At 37.8% G+C, this 22,485-nt stretch overlaps 1 protein-coding gene and 1 long non-coding RNA gene across 4 annotated transcripts in view; one reads left to right on the top strand and one right to left on the bottom strand.

Moving 5' to 3' along the window:
• Positions 1-22,485, top strand: part of LOC105736597 (uncharacterized) — a 252,618-nt gene that overhangs the window by 72,973 nt on the left and 157,160 nt on the right. The window lies entirely within an intron of this gene.
• The window catches only part of LOC100864684 (dipeptidase 1), a 200,607-nt gene that overhangs the window by 50,114 nt on the left and 128,008 nt on the right, over positions 1-22,485 (bottom strand). For both annotated transcript variants that reach the window (XM_086914583.1, XM_086914584.1), the window contains 2 exons: positions 3,984-4,264; positions 3,571-3,727 (listed from right to left, as the gene is read on the bottom strand). In XM_086914583.1, coding sequence (XP_086770709.1) covers positions 3,571-3,727; positions 3,984-4,264 — 438 coding nt within the window. The remainder of the gene's footprint in view (positions 1-3,570; positions 3,728-3,983; positions 4,265-22,485) is intronic.

Genomic DNA, 22,485 nt, shown 5'->3' with positions numbered 1-22,485 from the left:
GAGAGGAAGATGGAGTGCGATGTACAGGGTGTCCGTTTTATTCGAAATATATATCGTAAGGAAGAGACATCACATTATGCGTTCTTATTTAAAATTAGAATCACATTAGAAGGTATCTTGTTATTAATGCAGCTTATTTCATATTATGGATGAAAGAAAATGGATGTTATTATCCTTTTCCTTAGAAACAAGATGTTTCACGATGTTTAAACGAAAGAGACACCCTGTATACGCCGCAAGATCGGAGCGACAGAGATGCGATCAGATGAAGCGAGTGGAGTGGGGCTGAGACTGAGAGGGACAGAGTGATAAATACGCGTACAAAGAGATGAGGGAGAGGGAGAGGGGAGGAAGATGGCGGAATAGAGATGGAAAATGGACGTAGGCAGGCATTGGTAGCGGGCGTATTAGCGCAACGATTGCCCGCAGCAGGTCTGGGTTAAGTGAATGGCTGTGCCGAGGGCTTTGCTGATTATGGTGTCGTCATTGATCCAGATCGAAATTGGCTTGCTTCTGTCATGGAACGCGCTCAGAGGACCATTAATATCCTCCTGGGTGCTTCGATGGAACGAGAGAAATGGCCAAAAGGGGGAAGGGGTGGCCGGTCACAAATTTTACCAAGATCTCGTGACGATCGAAATTATCCGATTCGATAATTCGGTTATTTAATTTTCTTTGATACCGTTTTTCTTTCTTCCTTTCTTTTTTCTTTCGTAAAATATCCCAATTATCGTGTCTCACGATTAACCATGCGATTCACGATGAATTCATTTTATTATTCGTGCCAATAATTTCGTGCTTTTATTTGTTTAAAAAGGAAAGGATTAAAAGGAAAAGTAGAATTAAAGGGAAATTTCACCGTAATAATGGCACCGTTTATTACGATAAATCTAAAATGATAAATTGAATTGGTAAAAGAAAAAGAAGAAAAAAAAAAAGAAGAAAGAAAAGGAGAGGAGTAGTCTCTTAGTAACCACACCGATTCGAGAAAATTTTCTATAGAATCATACGCAAATAGGATTTTATAGTTGGAGGAAAAAGCAGGATAAGGAAGAATGAAAAGAAAAGGAATGGAGGGGGAGGGAAAAAGGAATGATTACAATGGTGAATCCATTGAGTGGTCTGCATTCAATTCGTGTGATTGAATTGGTTTTCTGCAACGGGGGTTTGCGCGAGTTATACTGCCTCGATAATGTACCTTGACGGACTTTATAATTAGGGGAGAAGTCAATTACACGGGCCGCTTTCTTTCGTCGGACGCATTTAGAATTCTTGTACGATATTACAGTTTCGAAAATTATTACATTTACCCGTCTTGGACATCCAAATATTTCTTTTCCAATATTCACTCCTTAATTATTTTCAAAGACAAAATTTCATAATTTCGATAAACAACCAACCTCTGTCCACAACCGAAAGAAACGATTCTTTTTCCCCCTTTCTCCCCATGTCAAATATCGAGATCAAAGAATTAATTACAAGCCTGTCCAATTTCCAATCCAACTCGATAGAAAGGCCCGTAATTTCGAATTGCCATCGTGTCACGCCAATTCGAGAACAAAGGCCTATAACTGATAACACGACCGTCGAAGATACGTACCGTCCAATCTGCGAACAACCGTCGTGCTTGGAGAGAGGAAAAACCGTGGAAAAGTCAGCCGAAAGAGAGAAAGAAAGTGGGGTCGGTTCCGCCGACAGACTTTTCGACAATCGTCCAAAGATAGACCCTCTATATTATTCGCTAATCGAAGATTCCAAGGCAGATATCCCTCTCGAATCAGATTAAAACTCCGTCTCGTTACGGGAGATCAAAGGAATCAATTCTCTAATGGCCGGTTAAAAATATTGGTCTTTCAGTAGTTGCATCATATGTGCTCCGATTGAATGTGGACAGCAAGTGGAGGATCGTTTTTCTCCCCCCCCCCCCCTCTCTCTCCCCTATCCATATCTGTCGATTGCCAATATCTTGCCAAGATGGGAAGGAACGAACGGGATCTCTGGGTCAGATAAGAGTTAGTGCTCACTTGTTGACCCGTTTCAACCGATCCGTAATTTATAGGGATGTACCGGGTGCTCGTGGTAACACGTATCGTCACGATTTTAAGATCGAGATGTTTATCGTCCTTCTTCTTACGATAAATCTTTCATTGTGAAATATATTTTTTACAAATTATTAATATAATTAATATAATTAATATAATTATTAATATAATAGAGAAGAATTTGATTAATCTGAAAAATAAAAATAAATAATGCTTTTGATTCTTAAATAATAACTCGAACAAATTTTTTTTACACGACTTATATAAACTCGATTCCAGTAATTCACTTACGTGTAATAAATACGTAAAATCATATATATATATATATATATTCGAATATAAAAACATCAGTTTCCATCGGTCACTGAATTGCAAACATTTTCCACTCAAATTAATTCACACTTGCCATCGAGACTGGCACATCAATCATCAACATCAACTCGATTGAAATTCCTTCTTCGTAACAATACACTCTTAACAAGGAACAACACGATTATCAATTACACTTGATTCCTTCTGCACAACGGATACATCTCCCTAATTAATTAGAAAACGCGAGATTCAATCGCAGAGAATATTTTCATCAAATTTATTTCATCGGTATCCGGGGACGGATGATATTTACCCGCCCGTTTTAATTAAACGCGGATCATTCGAGGGGGATTTTTCGATTGTCACTATCTTAATTATGCGCACGATTCGTTACATTAATATTCCGTGTTCCCCGGCAAATGTTCCTCGAACAATTTCCGCTTCCACCAACGACTCGACAGGTCCTCCTCTTCGAATTTAATTGAGCGCTCTTCGATTACTACTCCCTCCTCCCCTCCCCTCCCTCCTCGCCTCCTCCCCCAAAGGGTTTAGGCATAAACTTGGCCGGGATTTACCGATACCGCCCCCCCCCCCCTCTCGAACCGGCCGAATAGTTTCGATCGAAAGTTTGCGGGTCCCGCCGCCATTAAACGGTAACCAATCCCGCCAATATAATTCCCGGAGCGAAATTCGAATGATTAGAAATGGTCGCGAAATATCGAGGGGTGGCCGAGTTCCCAAATTGATAATTTTGGGAACCGAGTTTCGTCTCGTTTCGTTTCGAGGTCGATCAGGAGGAAGGAATCCTCGAGATATTCGTCGAGTAATAAATAATAAGAAGATGGAGGGAGAATTTTAGAAATTTTAAGGGCAATCAGGTTTTTAACTTTTTAATCATCTCGATTACTTTTATAAATCTACGTTAAAATTAAAACATTCGCCCTGATCGATAAATTGGCCCTATTCGATTAAAAGTCTTTTGAGAACGGCCGCGTCGAAAACAGTTATTCAAATAGAAGCGGGACTATTAGGGGTTGACAAGGGGTTGTCGCTGTTGGAAAGTTTGTTTAAAACAGCGGAACAATTAAGTTTGGATTGAAGTAATTTAAAACGGGGAGGAGGTGCTCGCGTTCGAAACTTGTAATTAGAAATGAGGGGAAAAAGCGAAACGAAGTTAAAGCTGTTGTTTTGTATTTTATATTATTCTCACCCTCACCTGTGCACCGACCAGACCGGCCCGTAATCTAGGAATGTCCGTGTGGCTCCAGTCTGATCTGGCCCAAGGATCAACCCTTCCGAGATCGCTGCTCAGATTCACCTCGCCGAGTTGATTGTGTACGAACTTTCTGACGTTCCAGGGCAAATCGTTGTGCCTGGACCAAAGAAACCGTTTCGTGAATAATCGATCGATTAATCGATATGAAAAGGTCTTTCCATAGTCGAGGAATACTCAAACGAATGAACTCAATTGTGAATGGATAAGCAGTGGTACAGATCGATTATAGTTAGGGCAAGTGAAGTGAACGAGAATAGGAGAGACATAAATGCAACGGAAAATTATTCTTCCAATTCATTTCCAATTTCGAGACTTGCGCGCCATCTAGGTGACATATAGGTGTACGAGCTTACCCGTCGATCAGAGGCACTTCAGTGAGGATCCTCCTGATCACGTCCAGCCTCTGCTGATGCGTGACAGGCGCGGATTGTAGAAGCAATGGTAGACAAAGCCCACCGAGGAGGAGAGCCGCGACTAGGAGCAAGATGGGCGCCAATACTCGGCACCTCCTGCGAGGACTCTCCTCCCTCCGATCTTTGCTGCTACCGCTGCTTGGCGAATCCTCGCACGGTGGTGGCAGTCGCACTGTGCCGTTGCACGGCGCCACGTCTGGCAGTTCTGTTAGGCACGTCGTCTGAAACGGAAACACACCCTCTAAATTATTATCGTCACGCGTGTCCTTTCATCTCGTCCACGATCGTTATTGCCATTTCTATTTAGATTTATTTCAAACGAATGAAAAAAGAAAAAGTCGAATTGAAATGCAACAAACAAGAAAGAGGATAGTATAGTTTCATATAATTTGATGTATCTATCTTCCAAACGATTATCGTTCGTTAAAAACTAAAGTGGAATAAAAAAAAAAAAATGTGAATCGAGGAGGTGTTCTTCAGATGCAACAAATGGAGGAGGATAGTGTAGTTTAATGTAAATACTGTGAAAGAGAAAATGTAACAGTAATCGAGGAGACGTTCTCTCCAGAGAGAGTCGCATTGCAGACAGTGTGAAACTTTTCTTCGCACTTATTCCAACCCCTATAAAGTATAGAGTAACATTGAGACGGGTTCACCACGCGTGTCCTCAAATCCTTCCACCATTTACCAACACTCGGACGAAACTTTTATCTGGCTGACACGAAGCAGAGCATTCTTTTCCTCCTCGATACAGCAAGTTGGAAACGATCTCGTGCCAATCTTGTGTAAACGATGATACGCGTCGCGATTGTGCGATATTCATAGATGTGGGGTTTCGTCTTTTAAAATTGGAATTGGAATTTTTACCGTCATTTAATCCTTTTTTCTCTCTCTCTATTAATTATCAAAATTTCCAAGCTTCTACGACGTACAATATTCCTTGTAGACACGGTTATATGTCGGTTAGTTTCGTATGCGCCGATATCCAATATCAATTTCGGGAACAAGTAAACGAAGCATCACCGCTGACAGCAAATCAATTCCCGCACGACTCTATTTTTCTATTTCCAGTACCATAACGGTTTTATTTCCCAGCCAAATTCCATTTACATACCGTACAGGGAACGATACGTATCCGCGAAAAATAAATTTTCAAGAATCTGTATGGATACACGAATAACCCCACTGCATTCTACATTTATACACGCTGTTAATATGATCGAGCTAATCCGAAACGATAATGATAAAATACGAATTACCATTTTCCGATTTTTATCCAACGAATCGATCCTTCCAACTTTAAAAAATATTCCAGTGTTCGATTTTTTAGAACATCTATTCTAAAAATTGAAGTCGATCTCGCCATAACTTCAACGAGTTAGTTCAACTGATTTCACTCTATTTTCAGTCATCGATGTATCGACGTTTGGATTCCATTCTTATTTAACGACATCATCATCGAGTTTCACGCACAAATTGTCGGTCCTATCCTACCGCATTGGCCGGTAATTCGGCGAGTAGCTGTTGCCAGTTTAGGGCAGCATTGGGCGGCGTGCAAGTCGGGGGGAATCCCAGTCTCATTCGGATTCCCCCTCGTTCCGCAGTTCTCGGGTTTCTTCTCTCTCTTTGCATGTATACACACACGTATACACACACGCTGCGCCCACTAGAAACTTCGTATCCCCGTGCATCCGCATTATTGTGCTCTATAAATACAGGAAACTCGGCTGTGTCGAGTCTACACGCGGCCAAAGAGAGAGAGAGAGAGAGAGAAATTGTACGTCAGCCAGATAAAAGTTTCGTCGAAGTGCCAGCTTCTTTCGACTTTCTCGCTTCCGCAGTATGAAAACGTTGTATCCAACGACAACAGGGCGGATTGCGGATATTCACGTTGCGAAAACTGCGAAATTTGCTCGAGGTTATGCGCAACTGATATACGGATGATATTTGGCAGTCTGAGGATAAATTGCGATTTCTCGTGGTGTTGAATCGTTCCCAGCTGGACACGGGCGATAGACTGGGCTCAAACTTTGCAATTTTTTTGCTCTCGTTTCTTTGAAAAAGAAAAGAAAGAAGTCGGCCAAGTTGCATTTGCAAGGGAATAAATCGAGAGGATCTTTCGCAGTTTAAACAATTTTCGAATCCATCGATTAATAAATTGATCTTCTCTTTAATGGTGGAACATTTTTTGTTGTAAATGTATTTTATTCTCTTAATGATTAAAAAAGAAAAAAAAAGATGAGCAAACGCATATTAAACACATATTTAAATGAATTATAGCAATTAGAGCAATCTCTGTTCACGCTCCATCTTCGAAAATGTATAGCGTGTATAACGTGTTCTTGGTGAAACGGTGGATAAAGGAGAACGTAAATTTTACACGGATTTATACCGCGTATATATATAGCGGTATAAAATTGGATTCATTTAGGCGAAACACAAACGGTGGCCACACCGGGCCCGCTCCCCGTGAAATTTAATTTTCCCTTTTAATTGATCGATACTATCCGGAATTCGAATTCCAATTTTAATTAGAATAGATCTACGTTGCGCCGCTACCAACTATACCGGCCAACGTCACGCCACGTTAACAAGGAATTCGCCCTGCCGGATAAATGTTATTAATGTTACACGCGCCCCGTTCCTCGTAAATAATCGTTTAATTACACCCGATCGTCGTTTGATACGCGCGGTTTTCGAACATGCTGTAACCGATTCCCATCTTCCGCTCCGATGGATCCTCCAGTTTTGTGGCTTGCATTAATCCACGAATATATTCGAATAATTATTTCTTTCAGAACTGATTTTTATATCTCTCTCTTTTCTTAAATCGTGTTGCTTTCCTCTCTTAGAAACTTGATATTTAAACGAGTATGCATACACTACTTACGTGCAAGTAGTACAGTTTACCATTGATGAATTCTTCCGCATTCCATTACTTTTTTATTACTCCAAACGAATTGGCATCGTTTCACGAGAAAATATAATCCATCCTCGTGGAGCTTCCTACTCGATTAAATTCCACCGCAAATGTGATAAAATATTAATGCCTACCATACACGTCCATCTTTTATCATCTTAAAATTTCCCACCACCAATTTATCAATAACCGGTTCCTCTGATCCCAAAACAATGCACGCGCGATATCTAGCAGCGCGTTCCCTCCAAATCTTTCTTCCAAAGGAGGTCCAAAGCCGCGAACTTTCGACTTTCAAACTTCCCTACGCGATTATTGTCTCGTCCCTCCTCCTTTCTCGTTACTGGCACACCGCCACGCGTTAACGAGGGAACAAGACGAAACCTCGCCGACGGATATTCCTCCATTTTCGAATATTCACGCGGCATCACGTAGATCCAGGGTTTTCGTCGGATAACGATGATTTCGGCCATGCCTCGAAATCGACGAAGATTTTGGCGAGATTTGTTTTCTTCGTTTCATAGCCGTTGTACGATTCTGTTTGATAAATCGGTTAATATTTTAAACGGTATCAAAAAAGAATAATAACAAAGATTAATAGAGAAGCAAGTTTAACGAAATATTCATTGAATGAATATTTTATATCAAGTTCTAACCTGAATTCTTGGATTCTTGAAATGTTGTACAACAAATTTTCGTATTCAATAAGATTTGGACGAATTCACGCGTTTCGATATTCGTTCGTTGGGATAAAAATGTTATTTGGCCGGATGTATCGTCGTTGAAAAAGAAATTTCGCGGAAAAAATACGATAAAAGCAAGCGGCCGACATCCATCAAGTTTAGAAGAACCACCACCCTTGATATCTTCCAACTCGAGGAGAGTCCCAGAATTCCATTTTAACGGCTCGCTCCGGACAAAGTGTGTCAACATTTCCTATCCATCCGTGCCAGAGACAAAATAATTGCGGCACAATAATTGTTCACAATTATAACTTCGCCTCGTTTGCCATAGCGATTTCACTCTCCCAGAGTGAAACAAACGCATCGCATCCGTCAGAAAGTTTCTACAACCGTCGTCTACTATCGAATTCGTTCCCTGGTTAATAATCGAGACATTTTGCACGTTCAAGAGACGGCCCTATTTTTTTTTTTTTTTTTTTTTACTAAAAAATGGATATTTATTATTCGATAAATTTTTATTCCAACTTTTATAGACAAAATTTATTAAAGAAACACAAAATGTGGACTAACTATACGGTTATCGTTTAAAAATTCGGATTGGAATTTAACGCTCGCAGTTTAAATTTTTAAACAACATAAATCAAAATCTACGCGGAAGAAAATTCGACGGAGGAAAGATTGGAAAAATGTAATATAACGAAAAAAGAGAGGAAAAAGGAGAAGTTTTTTTTTTTCTTTTTCTTCGAAGTCGAATATCCAAAAAGTATTCAAGCACGGTTAATTGTTCCGAGATATAATATTGTCACATGGAGAGTGAGAAGAGGGAACGTTTTATCGCAGTTTCTTTCTCACGACATCGATAAATCAAAATTATTACGCAATGCGGAACCAATTTCGATATCTATCCTCGGGGCGAAATTGCCAATTCGTTCCACGATCTCCTCGAAAAATTACGATCGGGATAAAAAGTAATTGAAATTTTTGGGAACTCTGTCGAAAGTCGAGTTTCCAGTTTTATTCGAAATTCGAATATTTCAACGAGAGAGATCGTGCCAATCAAGAGATTTATACCCGAATTATCACAAACGAATAGAATCATCCGCTCGAATCAAGTATTAAAATTCTTTTTCCAGATTCTCCAAAAAAAAAAAAAAATCTTCCCCAGAACGGAAAGCGAAAATCGTTTCTCGTGTTCGAAAATCATTAATCATCCTCGTGTCCCTTTTCTCTGAAAACGAATTATTTTCACCGTTCGATTAAAATATCGGGGCATTCATCGAAATCGAGCATCGAACCACCCGGTTCGACATAATTATTCCGAGGGGGCGGCCTTGCTTAAGGCGGTGTTGCTCGATTGCAAAATCGATTGCCGCCCGGTAATTCCCCGCTGTTCTGTCGTCTTCCGTTTCACGCGCCCTCCTTCGTTTTTTCGGCCATCGTCTGTTCCAGTAATTAAGGGAACGGTCGACGCCGGAGTCGTAAATGGTTATTAAAGGCCGCGTGTTACGCTCGTTATAGAGTTTCCACCAAGGTGGGGTTCATTAATTAAAAATTCTTTAAAACTAGTTCCTACGGGTTCAGCTTGCGCGATACCCACGGGACATCTTCCGTGGACTTTGCCGTGGAAAGAAAAAAAAAAAAAAAAAAAAAAATGTTCGACGCACACAAAGTGACTCTTCCTTCCTCTCTCTTCTCTCTCTTTCTTCTTCTTTTTCGAGGGAGAAAACTCGACGGCCAACGAACTTTGACTCTTCTCCGATTTTCTTTTTTTCGACCAGTTTCTTCTTAATTTTTTCCCACGCGAAAATCATCCTCTCATCCTTCAGAGATACCCTTCAGATTGAATTTAATTTTTTTAATTAATCCCTTGACACCGAATTGAAAATTGAAATCTCCAGGAACGAGAGAGAGAGAGAGAGATCGGCGCGGTTTGATACAAACACGTGTATACGTGTACACGCGTATTTCGTGATCTGCTTTGCAATTACCCGGCCCGCGTATAATTACACGCTTTGTGCCCGGCCCGCGGGATTTTCAAGGTATTAAAATCTTTGGGAAAATGCACGGTGTAATTGGTATAACGGCCAAGCGTATTGAAAACGGGGCCAATTAGAAAGTCGTTGTTGCGAATGAGTTTCTTGCGTGGGGGAGGATAAATAATGCAAAACAACGCCGCTGTTATTATATAATTTCATAAATGATCGACGTTCGCCGATTGAATAACGAAACTTTTTCTATAAACGCGTTGTGCTTCGTGCAAAAATTTAAATCAATCACAAATTGATTATTTTCATAAAAGAGAGAAAAATTTTGAAAATTTTGAAAACTGCAATCCAATCCTTTTTGCAGAAAAAGACTTTACACGTTTCGCACACTGTTCTTTCCCAACACACCAGAAAACCTGAACTATTTATCGAATTAACGAGCATCGTTACGAGATCCTCCCCCTCTCCTAATTTGCATTCCCCCCTCGCGTGAACTTGCAAATTCGCGAATTTCAATTCGAATTCCCTCCTCGGAAGGAAGGCAATATTATGGAAAGTGGAGGAAAGATTAAAGTGTCCGGGAGGTTTGGAGGAGGATATGGAGAGAGGGAGAGAGAGAGAGAGAGAGGGGCGATCTTATTCGAAAGTGTGTCTGCGCGATTCGCGGAAAAGAAAGAGATGGGTCAAAAAGCGGCGTGGCGGAAGGTGGCTGCCAGTTAATGGAACTAAGAACCATGCGAATCTGTTAAGCCTGGCGAAGGCTTTTCCCTTTGATCCGCCAGCTGCCACCCACCCACCCTTCCATCTTTACCCCTTCCCCCCTCCACGTCTGAATGCCTCGGCTGGCACTTGATGCACACTCGTATCTGCATCCGTCCCTCTGTTGTTCATTTGCCGTTATCTTCTTTGCCTCTGTGATATTAAAATCCCGAAAGGTAACGGACGCTGTTGAACTACTTTCAGGGATAAAGCTTTGAAAATACGGACAATGCACGTGTGTCACATCGTATCGGTTTAGCTAAACGGGAATATATCACAGTTACAGCCCCTACCTTGTTCGACGTGGATATTATTATTATTATTGTGCAATTATGGGAGGAATGTTAGCTTCGAAATTGTTACCAACAACGATATTTCTCTCGCAAATCGATTTGACTCGTTCGAACGGTCTCTGGATCGATTTAATCGCGTATCGAAAGGAAAAGGAAATTATTTTAAAGGAAATCATCGTTCATAAATAACTTCTCCCGTTATTTTCACGCGAAAAGGCACCCTTTATCCCAAAGGTCGTATTCATTCACCCATCCGCCGCACTTTGGAACTCATATCGAACTTTATCTTTAATTACACTTTCGTATCTGGGCGGGGAGAGCGCATATCTCTGCCAGCCCTCGGTCGAACACGGCAGACCTCGCCCCGAGAAATACTAAATCAAACGCGCTCCGCCCTGGCAAAAGTTTCGAGGGTCGCGCAAACTGTTCCAAACTATCGACACTCAGCGCGATAGTTTTCATTGGGGGCCACCTCCTCCAGACGGATCCAACCCCAGAGAAACCTCGACGTATCTCGGATGACATCGGTTCTCTCTGTGACACAGGCCTTCGAAACGATTTTCCACCTTCTTTATCCGTTTGTGTATCGACTTTTGCCCCCCATCCCCTCGTTTCTCCGTATTTATCCTTTTCTTTTTCAACGATATTTCACGACGAGATGATGTGCACAGGATCGATCAAACTCACGTGTTTTAGCGAAGAGGATAAAGGACTTCAACTTTATCAGTCGGAATTAATTTTACAGAATCAAGAACAACGTCTTCCTTCTTACGCGCAATTCTAGCAATAACGTGTATGCAAAAGAGAGGGTGGAAGAGGGTGGAAAGGTCAGAAGAGGACTCTGGCCAAGCATTGTCAACTTTTCGTATAAATTTCTCCTCGACGTAAATTCAAAGGCCTAGCTCGAAGGGGATGGCCGAGACGTAGTTGGGGGGAGGAAGGGTGAGAGTATCTAGAAAGGGTTGAAAAGAGAGGGGTACTTTCAACTTCCCTTTCCTTCTCCTACTTTTCTTTCTCATCCGTCTCCTCCATCGTCTTTATCCACGGTTGTCTGCTCGTTCTCTTAATTCTGCACCGATTAACGATCCACGCCAGCGAGAAATTAATCCTGCTTGTTTTCATCCCCTCCCCTCGTAAACGCCTTTTCTTGAATATCTTCTTCCTCTTCTTCCATTATTCTTCTTTTTCCTTTTTACGTAATACGAGAAATTTGGCTTTGGATCGATTATTGCAACAGAAATTTTTATCATCGCGATATTGTATTTGACGATTATTGGGTCACCGTGGTTTCACTTCATGACAAGCGTTATTACGCCCATGTTGTTATTAAAAATAATGTGCGTTTATATCATAATTTAGTTTAACTTAACGTTAAACCTATAATTCGCTCTTTCGTATTCGTTTTCCTCTTCGAAATAAATCTCAAGGTTGGACCGACGAAGAAAAGGGCGATAACGAAGAAGAACTTGCATCGAAAGAAATTCACGTTTCTCGAACAGAGAGCTCGTATATTAAAAAGATGAGCCAATGAATCGCACTCTCTCTGTTGCGTTTCACAAACATACGTCGCTGAATCTTTTCTGCCAAACGATCCAATAAGGAAAAAACAAAATCACGCCCAGAAAAGAATCAAACTTGTACGTAGCATGATGTGCACGAAACACCAGGAAACGAAACTTAATTACAGGCCAGTTTGCAGCAGCGAATTCCGGTGGGAATGTTCCGACGTGTATTATTTTATAATTCAAACGGTTGCGCGCACGATTGATGCGAAATATTTCCCTGCTGGTAGCTGGATAATGAGACAAATCGCGTTCGGTCGATGTTTTATTTCGAGGACGGTTGTTTGCCCTGAGCACCGCCGGTACCCGTGTTTCACTGTTAATTAGTTCAGTTTCGAACGACGTTTGCGCGACGGTGTATCACCGATTCGTTCCAACCATTTTCTGCACGTTAAACAATGCCAGATCCTCCCCTCTATTTACGCATAAAATAAGTTTAAACACGGTTGAAAACTCGAGCGGCTCCGCTTCGAAATCGTTTCGATTCCCATCGTGCGCTCGGCTTGTAAACAAGCTTTCGGCCGATTTTCCAAGATCATTCCCCGGCATATTGGATCCATCCAAATTTTATATTTTTGCACCCTGTTTCTTCCCCCACCGGCTTGAATAGCTCGTGAATTTCGATTTTCGGCAGAGAACGTGCGATTGTCATCTTCCTCGAGTTCATTTTCAATGTTCCATAGTCTAATTTTAATAATTAAAGGGATGAATTTGAAGCTGCTTGCGAAATGTTAGAATTTATTTATGGAAAATATTTTTTAAAATATCCATTCTTAAGAGTGAAAAAGAATTATGTATTTCTGGAGCACAAGTTATATATTTTATCGCAGGCAATCTACAATGTTGCATGGTTTGTAAAACTCTCGTTCTCATTTAACGTGATATTTTGATACGTAATGGTATTGCACAATAGCCAACATTGCGGTAACTAAAGCGCTAAAGCAACCGTGTTGGATCTCTAAACTCTGTCACGCATCTTCCAATCCTTTGACGTTCGATAATTACGTGACTTGGGTCGCAATCTACGCTTCAACGTTTGAATTGTTCGCGATCTCCCTCTCTCGTGTATCTACGATTTCACCTATTAACTGTCTGTTACATAGCACACAGGACTAATTATAAGAAAATTCTTTGAATAACTCGCAACCGTTATCATCGATAAAATTCGTTAAATTTAACGAAACACATCTTTCCTAAAATATTAACGTGTGTTAATTTAGAACGAATTTAGATTGAACAATGGAATAAAAATCCTGTTTCATTGTGAACAATAGTAATATTCATTTGATCAAAAGCGGAACAAAAAATCCGAAATCGAATTTAAATCGAAAAATGAAATACGAGAGAGGGATAGATGTACACTTTTCTACGCGAAATCCTATCGAGATCGAAATCGCGTAATATTATTCGTTGATCGAAAAAGATTTCTCGAGCGAAATTATAGAGAAGCGTTTTACGACGAAACGAAACGTGTCGTTTCGCTTTTTTTAAAAATCTTTTATAAAAAGAAAAGTGTGAACTTGGAGCATCGTGTTTCGTCGCGAGGGGGTAAATATTTCACGAGCAACGGCCGTCTAAGTGGTTCGCGGCGCAACAAACAACTACCTCCTCGCGCCCTAACTTCTCGTCGTCCAGACTTTAATTTAAATGCGTTCGCGGCCCGAATTTCACAAAAGTATGGGGGTTCCTTGCCTAAGTAAAAAGTTGGCCGAGTGTACAGGGATGCCCTATTTTTATTTTGTGGAAATACGCTTGAAGAAACTTGTCGCGGATGTGAATGTTACCGTTGTTACGCGAAACAATTAGGAGATGGGATGTTTTTTAAAAATACAGTCGGTCGCAAAAGTATTCGTTTGTCTTGTCGCGGGTATTTAAGTAATGTTGTGCAAAATTCGGGATGATTTCGTGTCTTATTACGATTACTATTTTTAATAATTGAAATATAATTAATTTTATTAGAGATCTGTTTTACACAATGCTCTTCGATTGCAATTATTTATGCATACAATATTTATTAAAAGATAAGGATTGTTATGATATTATACACAATCCATAAAATAGATAGAAATTTTCATTAAAATTCGATTGTTAAAAAAATTTCTTTATAAAATATGTGCGAATACTTTTGCGACCGACTGTCGTATGGAAGAAAGAGGACGAGATGTAATGATGTTTTCTCATCTTTTTTGGTTGATGTTTTTTTCATAGTGCGAAGAATTAACGAGGTGTAGATTTTAAAGAGAAAAATATTTTACAAAGGTGTACGTACGTGTTTCGAAATGCGAAAAGAATAATATTTCATGATATCTTATATAATTATTTCCAAGACTTAAAAGATATTCGAAATAACAAATACAAGGATAATTTTATTTATATTAGAGAATTATTGTTTGTTATATATATATATGAATATTTTAAAACAATTCAAAAATTTTTTATCGTCCACTCGTTCTTCCATAATTTTCTGTTTTTACTTATAATTTTCACACTAGTTAAATAATTAATGATTAATATTAATAATTTACACAAAATTAATTTACATAAATATAATATAAAATATAATATAATATTCTTACGAGAAGCGAAGTGAAACACGTCCGTCCTTCTCCGCGTTCGAAAACCTACTACGCCGAAATCGATAATTTCGATATCAATAACAGCCAATGTTTTCGTTTCTTGTGCCGCGATTTCACACTGCGCACCTCGTAACAATATTATCTCTTGTAACGAATTCATCAATTATTTATACTTGACGAGTCAAATTTACATTATTATCCCAGAGAAATAAAAATTTGAAAATTCTCTACAATAAAAATAAACGGATAAGAAATAAAATCCCCGATATATTTAAGCGATCCAACGAGATAAATAATTAATTAACCCCGACACTTACGTGCAAGACAGATTATCCTTAATAATACATCACCGATCCTCTCAACAAATCATTTTAATTATTTTATCCCCGATTATCGCACAGGAGAAGGGGGGAGAGGAGAGGGGTGTGTGTTTCAACGATAATAATTGTTTTCACCGTTAAAACGCGTATCGCGTTCGCCACCTTACACCGATCATTATATTTTCACGTTGATCACGGTTTAAAACGGGCGATAATTTATAGGCGGGCGGGTAACGATGACGGTATGCAATTATAAACAAACGGTATTTCACGCAGGCACAGTTCACGAGATTAAAGGGCTATTCATGATCTGATCGTATAATTTAACGATGCGGTTATTTTCGCCACGCTAATGGCACCGGTGGCGTCATATTTACAGTAATGAGAGAAAGCTATTATCACTTTCGAGTGTGCATTAGAACGGATCTAGTATCTATGTATCGCGAAACACGTGCGCTCTCTCTCTCTCTCTCTCTCTCTCTCTCCCCTCTCCTCCCATCAAATGGTAGGAATGCAATATGTTCTGTTCCATATATGCGATCCGTGGAATGCAAATAAAGTTTACGGGCAGTGCACTTCATTATCTTTCCATTTCGCGTTACGGGCCCCCGTTATTTAAGCGAACGTTATGAAAGTTTCCGGTGTAAAGGATCGTTCCTCCGCCTCGTTTAGATATATAAAAATAGTTTGGAACGGGAAGGGAATTCGAAAGAAATTTTCCAGCAATATAAGGTTCCCCATTAGATTTTTTATCATTTTGTATCGCTAGAGATTTGATTTAGATTTTTTTTTATTCTTATGTATATAAGAATACTTCATTATTTCTTATATCGTTATATCATCGATCTATAAATTTAGTTTATTCATTTCATTTCTTCTTTAAGAAGAATTGTTCGATTATCTTTTACAAAATTTTAGAGATACAAATACTCGCTCGTTCTATTCATTTATATGTAATTTTTTTAAAAGATTTCTTATCAGTAGCGATCCAATATCCAAAAATTCTCATGCCCCGAAATTAGAACGGATCCAATCGAATTAAAATCGAAAATTAATTCGAATGGAACGACCGGGGCTTTTGTATTAGAATTTTCGCGCGCATTTTAACCACTGCTAAAATTTCTTTATCAGCGATCGATAAAATAGAATAATTTCCCGGGGATATAAACATATTCGACGATCGAGGGGTGGGATTAAAACCGCGTTCGAAGGTACGTCGTGGAAATGGAAGCGAGGATTAAGGTGATTAAACGGCGGCCATCGTGATTGCATTCGAAAGTTGGGTTTAATAACATTTTTGATTATTCGTGTCCAGTTTTTCTGCTTATTCTCCACGGAAGTAACGGCGTTAATCAACGATATCCGATTAAGCCGTGGATGTCTTTGCGTTTGCGAAATTTAATAAACAAAAAAGAAAGAAAAAAAAAAGAAGAAGAAAAAACTACCGTTGCTGCACTATAAAATAAAATAAAACTATTACGCCGATCGGATAACGTCTCGATATGGTTTCTTTTGCATCTCGAGGCTTGATTCGAAGGAATATCGATCGATCGTTTAAGCTGACGCTTGCAAAAATATTCCTCGTAATCGGAATCAAATTGCTTTCTTTGCGTCTCGATTAATCGCTCGATTCTTTTGGCGATTTAATTTATAAAATTAGAAAGGTGGTAATTTGGCAAGCGAGGATAGAAAATAATTATTTTTCTTATTCTCGTGTAATAATAAAATTCTAATAAACGTTCTAGTAGATTTTGCGTCAATCAGCATAAGAAAAATTGTAAGTCTATTAATCTTAAAATTTGCTTGGGAGTGCAACAGCGGTTAGTGGCCACGAACTGACCACAAAGTGGACATCATCCACGTCGCTAGAGGATATTTGTAGGAATTAATTCGAATCTCTCTTGACAAATGTGCGGTTGGCCATCATCTTATGGTATACGACTTGGAATCTTCACTTGAAATAATTCTTTTTTTTATTTGAACGAAAGTATAAAATTTTCAAGAAATATCCAATCTAAAAAAATATATTAAAAATTAATATCTCTTCTACTTTTTTTGCTATAAAAAAAAAACAATTACCTGAATTTTTTTCATTAAAGTTACATACACACATTATGTTAGAATATTCAATTTCTCTGGAAGGAAATAAATTACAAGCACGGTACATTTTAAATGAAAAAATTTAAATTTATATACTTGAACGTCGTTTATCAACAAAATATTCGAACCAATGATCGACCAATTGAATTTCGAACGAACATTCGAAGATCTTACAAATTACATTTCTGAGCTAATGACTCGCCAAAACTTCTTTCATCCGACGAAACGTATACGTATCAGTACGAATGAGTTTCTTGCTCTACTTCGAAACAAAGTGTGTCCGTTTCGTTTATTTTTTAAAAAAAGAGGCCCTTCTTTCCTTGTCACGACTCGCGGAAAGAAGCTTCTTTTGCTCGGTAATCAATCAATTTACTTCTGGATAGAGTTTCCGTCCCGGCAAAAATTTCGAACCGGATTAAAAAAGCGAAAATTACATTTATCTTTGACAGGCAATTTTTATGTTCGATCGAGTTTCGTTACAAATAAAATAATTTCGGAGTTTCCATTGAGAGATTAAAAAGTTAGATTTAATATTTTGCAATGTTTGCAAAATATGTATTTTATATTTTATATCATTGGCAAATGGAATTTATAGAATTTTTGAGATTAAAGAAAATATATTTTTTAAATTATATTAGGATAATAATTAATATTGGAAATAATAGACAATGCATTTATCATATTTTTTGGTATCGAGTTGAACGATGAATGATGTTTTGCATATATAAAAATTGTTGAAAAGAGTGATAAGCAAATAAGCTGAATGTGATGAATAAAGTAAACTCAATGTTTTCATTCGATCTAATTTCTACGTGTGTACATAGACTTAATACATAGACATTAAAGGATTTCATTGGATTAAAGTAGAAATAAGAAATCTGATTCAACTGAAAGCTTTACACAAGAAGTAAATATCCGGATTGCAATTTAAATTCCATTAATCTCATTGCATTATAGAGGGTGTCTCAGAGAGAGAGAGAGAGAGAGAGAGTACAAGAGACATTGAAAAATTGTTTGTCATTTTGCTATTTTGAATAAGATATATTTAGAACTAGATAGTTTTAAATTTAATTTTTCTAAAATTCTATAATAAAATGCCATGCACGTGAATCAATTCTATTAATTATCTAATTTATTACCACGAAATATCATTGTTCCAACTGACCACAATTGTTATCGATCTCATTTATTCTATTATAAATTCTTTGAACCTACAGGGAATCATAATAATTTCAACGATTTTATAATAAATGATTTTTTATTTAATTTAATTATTAAATTTTAAAATTATTAAAAATTTAATTATAATAATAATTTTGAATTGAAATAACGCGCAGATTAAATCCATTCAAACAAGATCAAACAATTCTTTTTCTACCAAAAAATATCATAAACAAATATAGATATCTTAGATTTTAATGTTCCCATTTTCCAAAATAATTTACTTCTTTAATCGACCTAAAAAAATACAAATTAACGATAACGAAATGAAACCTTGACGTAGATATAAGTAAATATTTAATTCCTCGAATCCTAACCTCAAAATCTTCAGAAATTTTTCTCTCTCAACATTCTCGCATTTTAAAATTAAATTCACATTTCTACTAGGTTCAAACGACTATCAGTAAAGAACAATTACGAATATTCCACAATGGTGGTTTAAATTTAAGCCAATTTAAATTTAATCAATGTAACGGTAGTTAAAATTCTTATCCAATTGTTCACCAAAACTAATTATTTTCTCACTTATCGTTTCCTTTATTAACATTCTAGGTAGGAGAGACAATCTTAGATCCGATCCCCGTTGAATAACATAGAACCTAACCTAACTTAAAATATTTCAACGTGTATATATATATATATCATATACATATTCTTTGAAAATAAAAGATAAGAAAATTTTAGCCGAGGACAAAATTATCGCCAAGGTGAGTTTTATCGCCGTTCCAAGCGTAAATCACTGCAACGGGTCGAGTTCTCGAGAGATAATGCAGAGCACCGCCCTATGAAATGGCGGGAGATTCAAAGGGCGTAGCGCAAAGTTCGCGTGAATTCTCCCCCTCCGTTTTCAGCCGGGGTTGTAATACCGACGAGCCACAGCCGTGACTTTTGTTCCCGTATAATAAAAGGAGAGAAGTTCGATCTGGTCGAGGATCAACGCGGGGGAAACTTGAACAGCAGCGCGCGAACCTCGGATGAAAGATGCATAAAACATTATCGGCGTTCTATTAGAGTTCGCCTTGGCTCGTCCTATTGAAAAACCTATCTTCGTCCAGTTTCCGGTGTTTTATGCGATGGCGTTCACTTCCCCGTGGCACCCGTTCATGAAAAATGGCTGCCGTAGAACCCGAATCGATACCCGATCTCGTGTTAATGTCTCTCGAAGAAAATGTTCAAAGGTATCGTTGCTTCGAGGATGAAATAATAAGGATAATCGTTACGTTTGGCTAGTACTTTTTCGTCGAAATAATTAAAAAAAAAATTGAAACAATCGAAACAATATCAATCTTCGGATTGCCGAGACTCAATAATTAATTTTCTCGTGATCTTGAATGAAACGAGACAGGTGTATATAATATTTACACGAGTGAAAGTGTATAGCTAATAACGCTGATACTAGTGAAACTTGAACAAACAATATAAGATTAGATAGATATTAAAAGAGCAAAAAGAATATATAATTTGTGCAAGACTTATTTGAGATATCGATCAAGTATTAGCTACGTTCTATGACGTTATTTCACTCGTAGCATCAGTTTCATCGTAGACCGCGATAAATGCACGTGAATATATAACGAACGTCGCAATTCGTGACAACGTTATCTAGCTACGTGTATTCTCTTGTGTAACAGCTTATATCGGAAGTCGAGTTTCGAAATTTTAATTGTCAGTACTGAAGTCAATTACCGAAGTTTCTAATTGCAAAATTGTGAAAAGAGGTTCCATTTCTATTCTATTGAAAATTATCTAATCTAATTTTTCGAAAGTAATTTTCTAAATTCTAAATCGTACACGATTCTTTCTATTCGCATATTCATATTATCGAAAAGTTTCATTGCTCCCTGTTGAAAAATGTTTTAAATTTCAAAAAGAATTCATTCATGAGAGTCTTCTCTTTAGAAATGCAAAAAAGAATTTCAATTTCCTCGTCTCTTTTTTTCCTTTCTTTTTTTCACATTGAAATTTTAATTCCAATTTCTCTCAATTTTCCTCAACCTCTCGTATTACCATATATCATCTTATTCAAATTACCGCATATTCTGTCTAAAAAAAAAAAAAAAAAAAAAAAGGAAAAAAAAGTTTAAACATCAAGAAAAATCCTTTCACCCGCCATTTCCCTTTCAAAACTTACAAAAACCAAGATAAAATTCTCTTCTAAATCCCTTTAAACACATAAAATACATTAGCACAAAACCATATTAGCAAATTTCTAATGCAATTTCCCACGCAACTCGTCTGTTTATTCTAATACCGTGGATGCGGTATTGGGATCGAATCGATAATTCAAACGCTTCCTGCATCGATTCTTCTCTCCCCCTCTCTCTTTAATTCCTCCAGTTTCCTCGATTTCGCGTTATCGCCCACTCACTTCCCATCACTTCTTTCCTCCGCCCCATTTCCCCACTTTTATCAGTCTCACCTGATATTACATTCCCCGATTCTTCGCCACTTTAAACTCTCATCTTACACGATTTTTTCTCTCCCCTCGATGAACCCAGTTACCTCCATTTTCGGTTCATTGTTCCACATCCCCCGCCACATTCCTCTCTCGCCAAGTTAAACCTCCCCGTTTTTCTTTTCACCTCATATTATCGACTCCACTCCTTTATCTCCATCTTCTTTATCGCTTCCGCCTTTTATTATCCCTTTCACCCCTCGCTTTCCAAGGGCCTAGGCCGACGTTGTTACGCATCTCTGAACTTTTGGGCAACTTTGCAACCCGCAAACACGCTCGTATCGAGCCTCGATACATTTCCTCTTCCTCCGTTTGCATTTTCTCCTCGGTGGTTAAGGGAGGATAAATGAAAATTTCAACAAGTGTCCAAATAATGTTTTTTTTTTTAATCATTGACGATTAAGAATCGAGAAATATAATAATCCTTGAAATTCGTTTGTCGTAGAATTTACTTCGAAACTCGTTCTTAACAGCGTATTATAATAAATCGAAAGGGGAAAATTCGAAGCGCTGTAAGTTTGAAGATGAAGTAATGAACGAAAGAAAGTTAAAAGAGTGGAATCTTCTTCTTTAATTACGATTTATTTCGATTTCGGTTTTTTAGGAATAATTTCCTAGAATTTAGAAGAAGATTTAAGTATGTTTGAGCGTGTTGATCTACGGATTTCTGTTCTGTTTTGAACGTGTTACGATTTCCAACGTCGCAGTTCCAAAGAACAGCAATAGCAACACGTAGAATGTAATCGATACTGTTAATTAATTTTACTGTTAAAATAGCGAATCAAACCGACTTGCCCGAGAGGAAAGTTACTGAACAGGATAAATTATTATTGGGATACAATTACCAGGTTAATTGCTATGGCCCAATTTAAAATGAGTCGTGGAGATTAACGATTAATCAATCTTCGATTTATTAATAATTAAAAATATTATTCTCTTATTAAAGATATGCACTTATGCACTTATAAGAAACCATTTATTTCTTTAATATTATTCTTTCGTAATAATTTACGTTTAATCGATTTCAATTTATCACCGTAATTGAAATTGATATTGTATATAAATTGATTCAAAACATTGACCATACATTTCTCCATATTTTTCGAATTGAATCGAACGATTAAATTACGATTCAATTAAATTATACACTCCATGATATATGATAATTTGCAATAATTTGCAACGTCAATTATTAGCGAGATCAATTTGGTTTCAAAATGGAAAACTTTTAATTTAATAACACTAAAAAAAAAAAATTAAAATTAATCATACGAATTAATTAAACAGCTAACCAAAATAGTTATTTACTTTATTCCCATACGTTGCACAAATCGAAACGAGTCTCATCTGTAAAATTACACGTACATTTCTTGACAAAAGTTTGCACGCACGATAATATTTACACCAAAGGCTTCGATCGATTTTTCCAACCCGATTGATTCATCCCTCCTTTCTATTCTTTTTTTTTATTTCTAATTTCGAGAGGGAAAATTGGCATTCATCGTTACCGTTATCCATTGGAATCCCATCGCCAAGGCAATTTGTGGAACGTGTAACGCTATTGTGATTAA

The sequence above is a fragment of the Apis florea genome, unplaced genomic scaffold, assembly GCF_048593485.1.
Source record: "Apis florea isolate Af1SG1 unplaced genomic scaffold, ASM4859348v1 contig_3696_pilon, whole genome shotgun sequence".
NCBI classification, from domain to species: Eukaryota; Metazoa; Arthropoda; class Insecta; order Hymenoptera; family Apidae; genus Apis; species Apis florea.
Note: the sequence above shows the minus strand (reverse complement) of the source record. Positions and strands in the feature narration are given on the sequence as shown.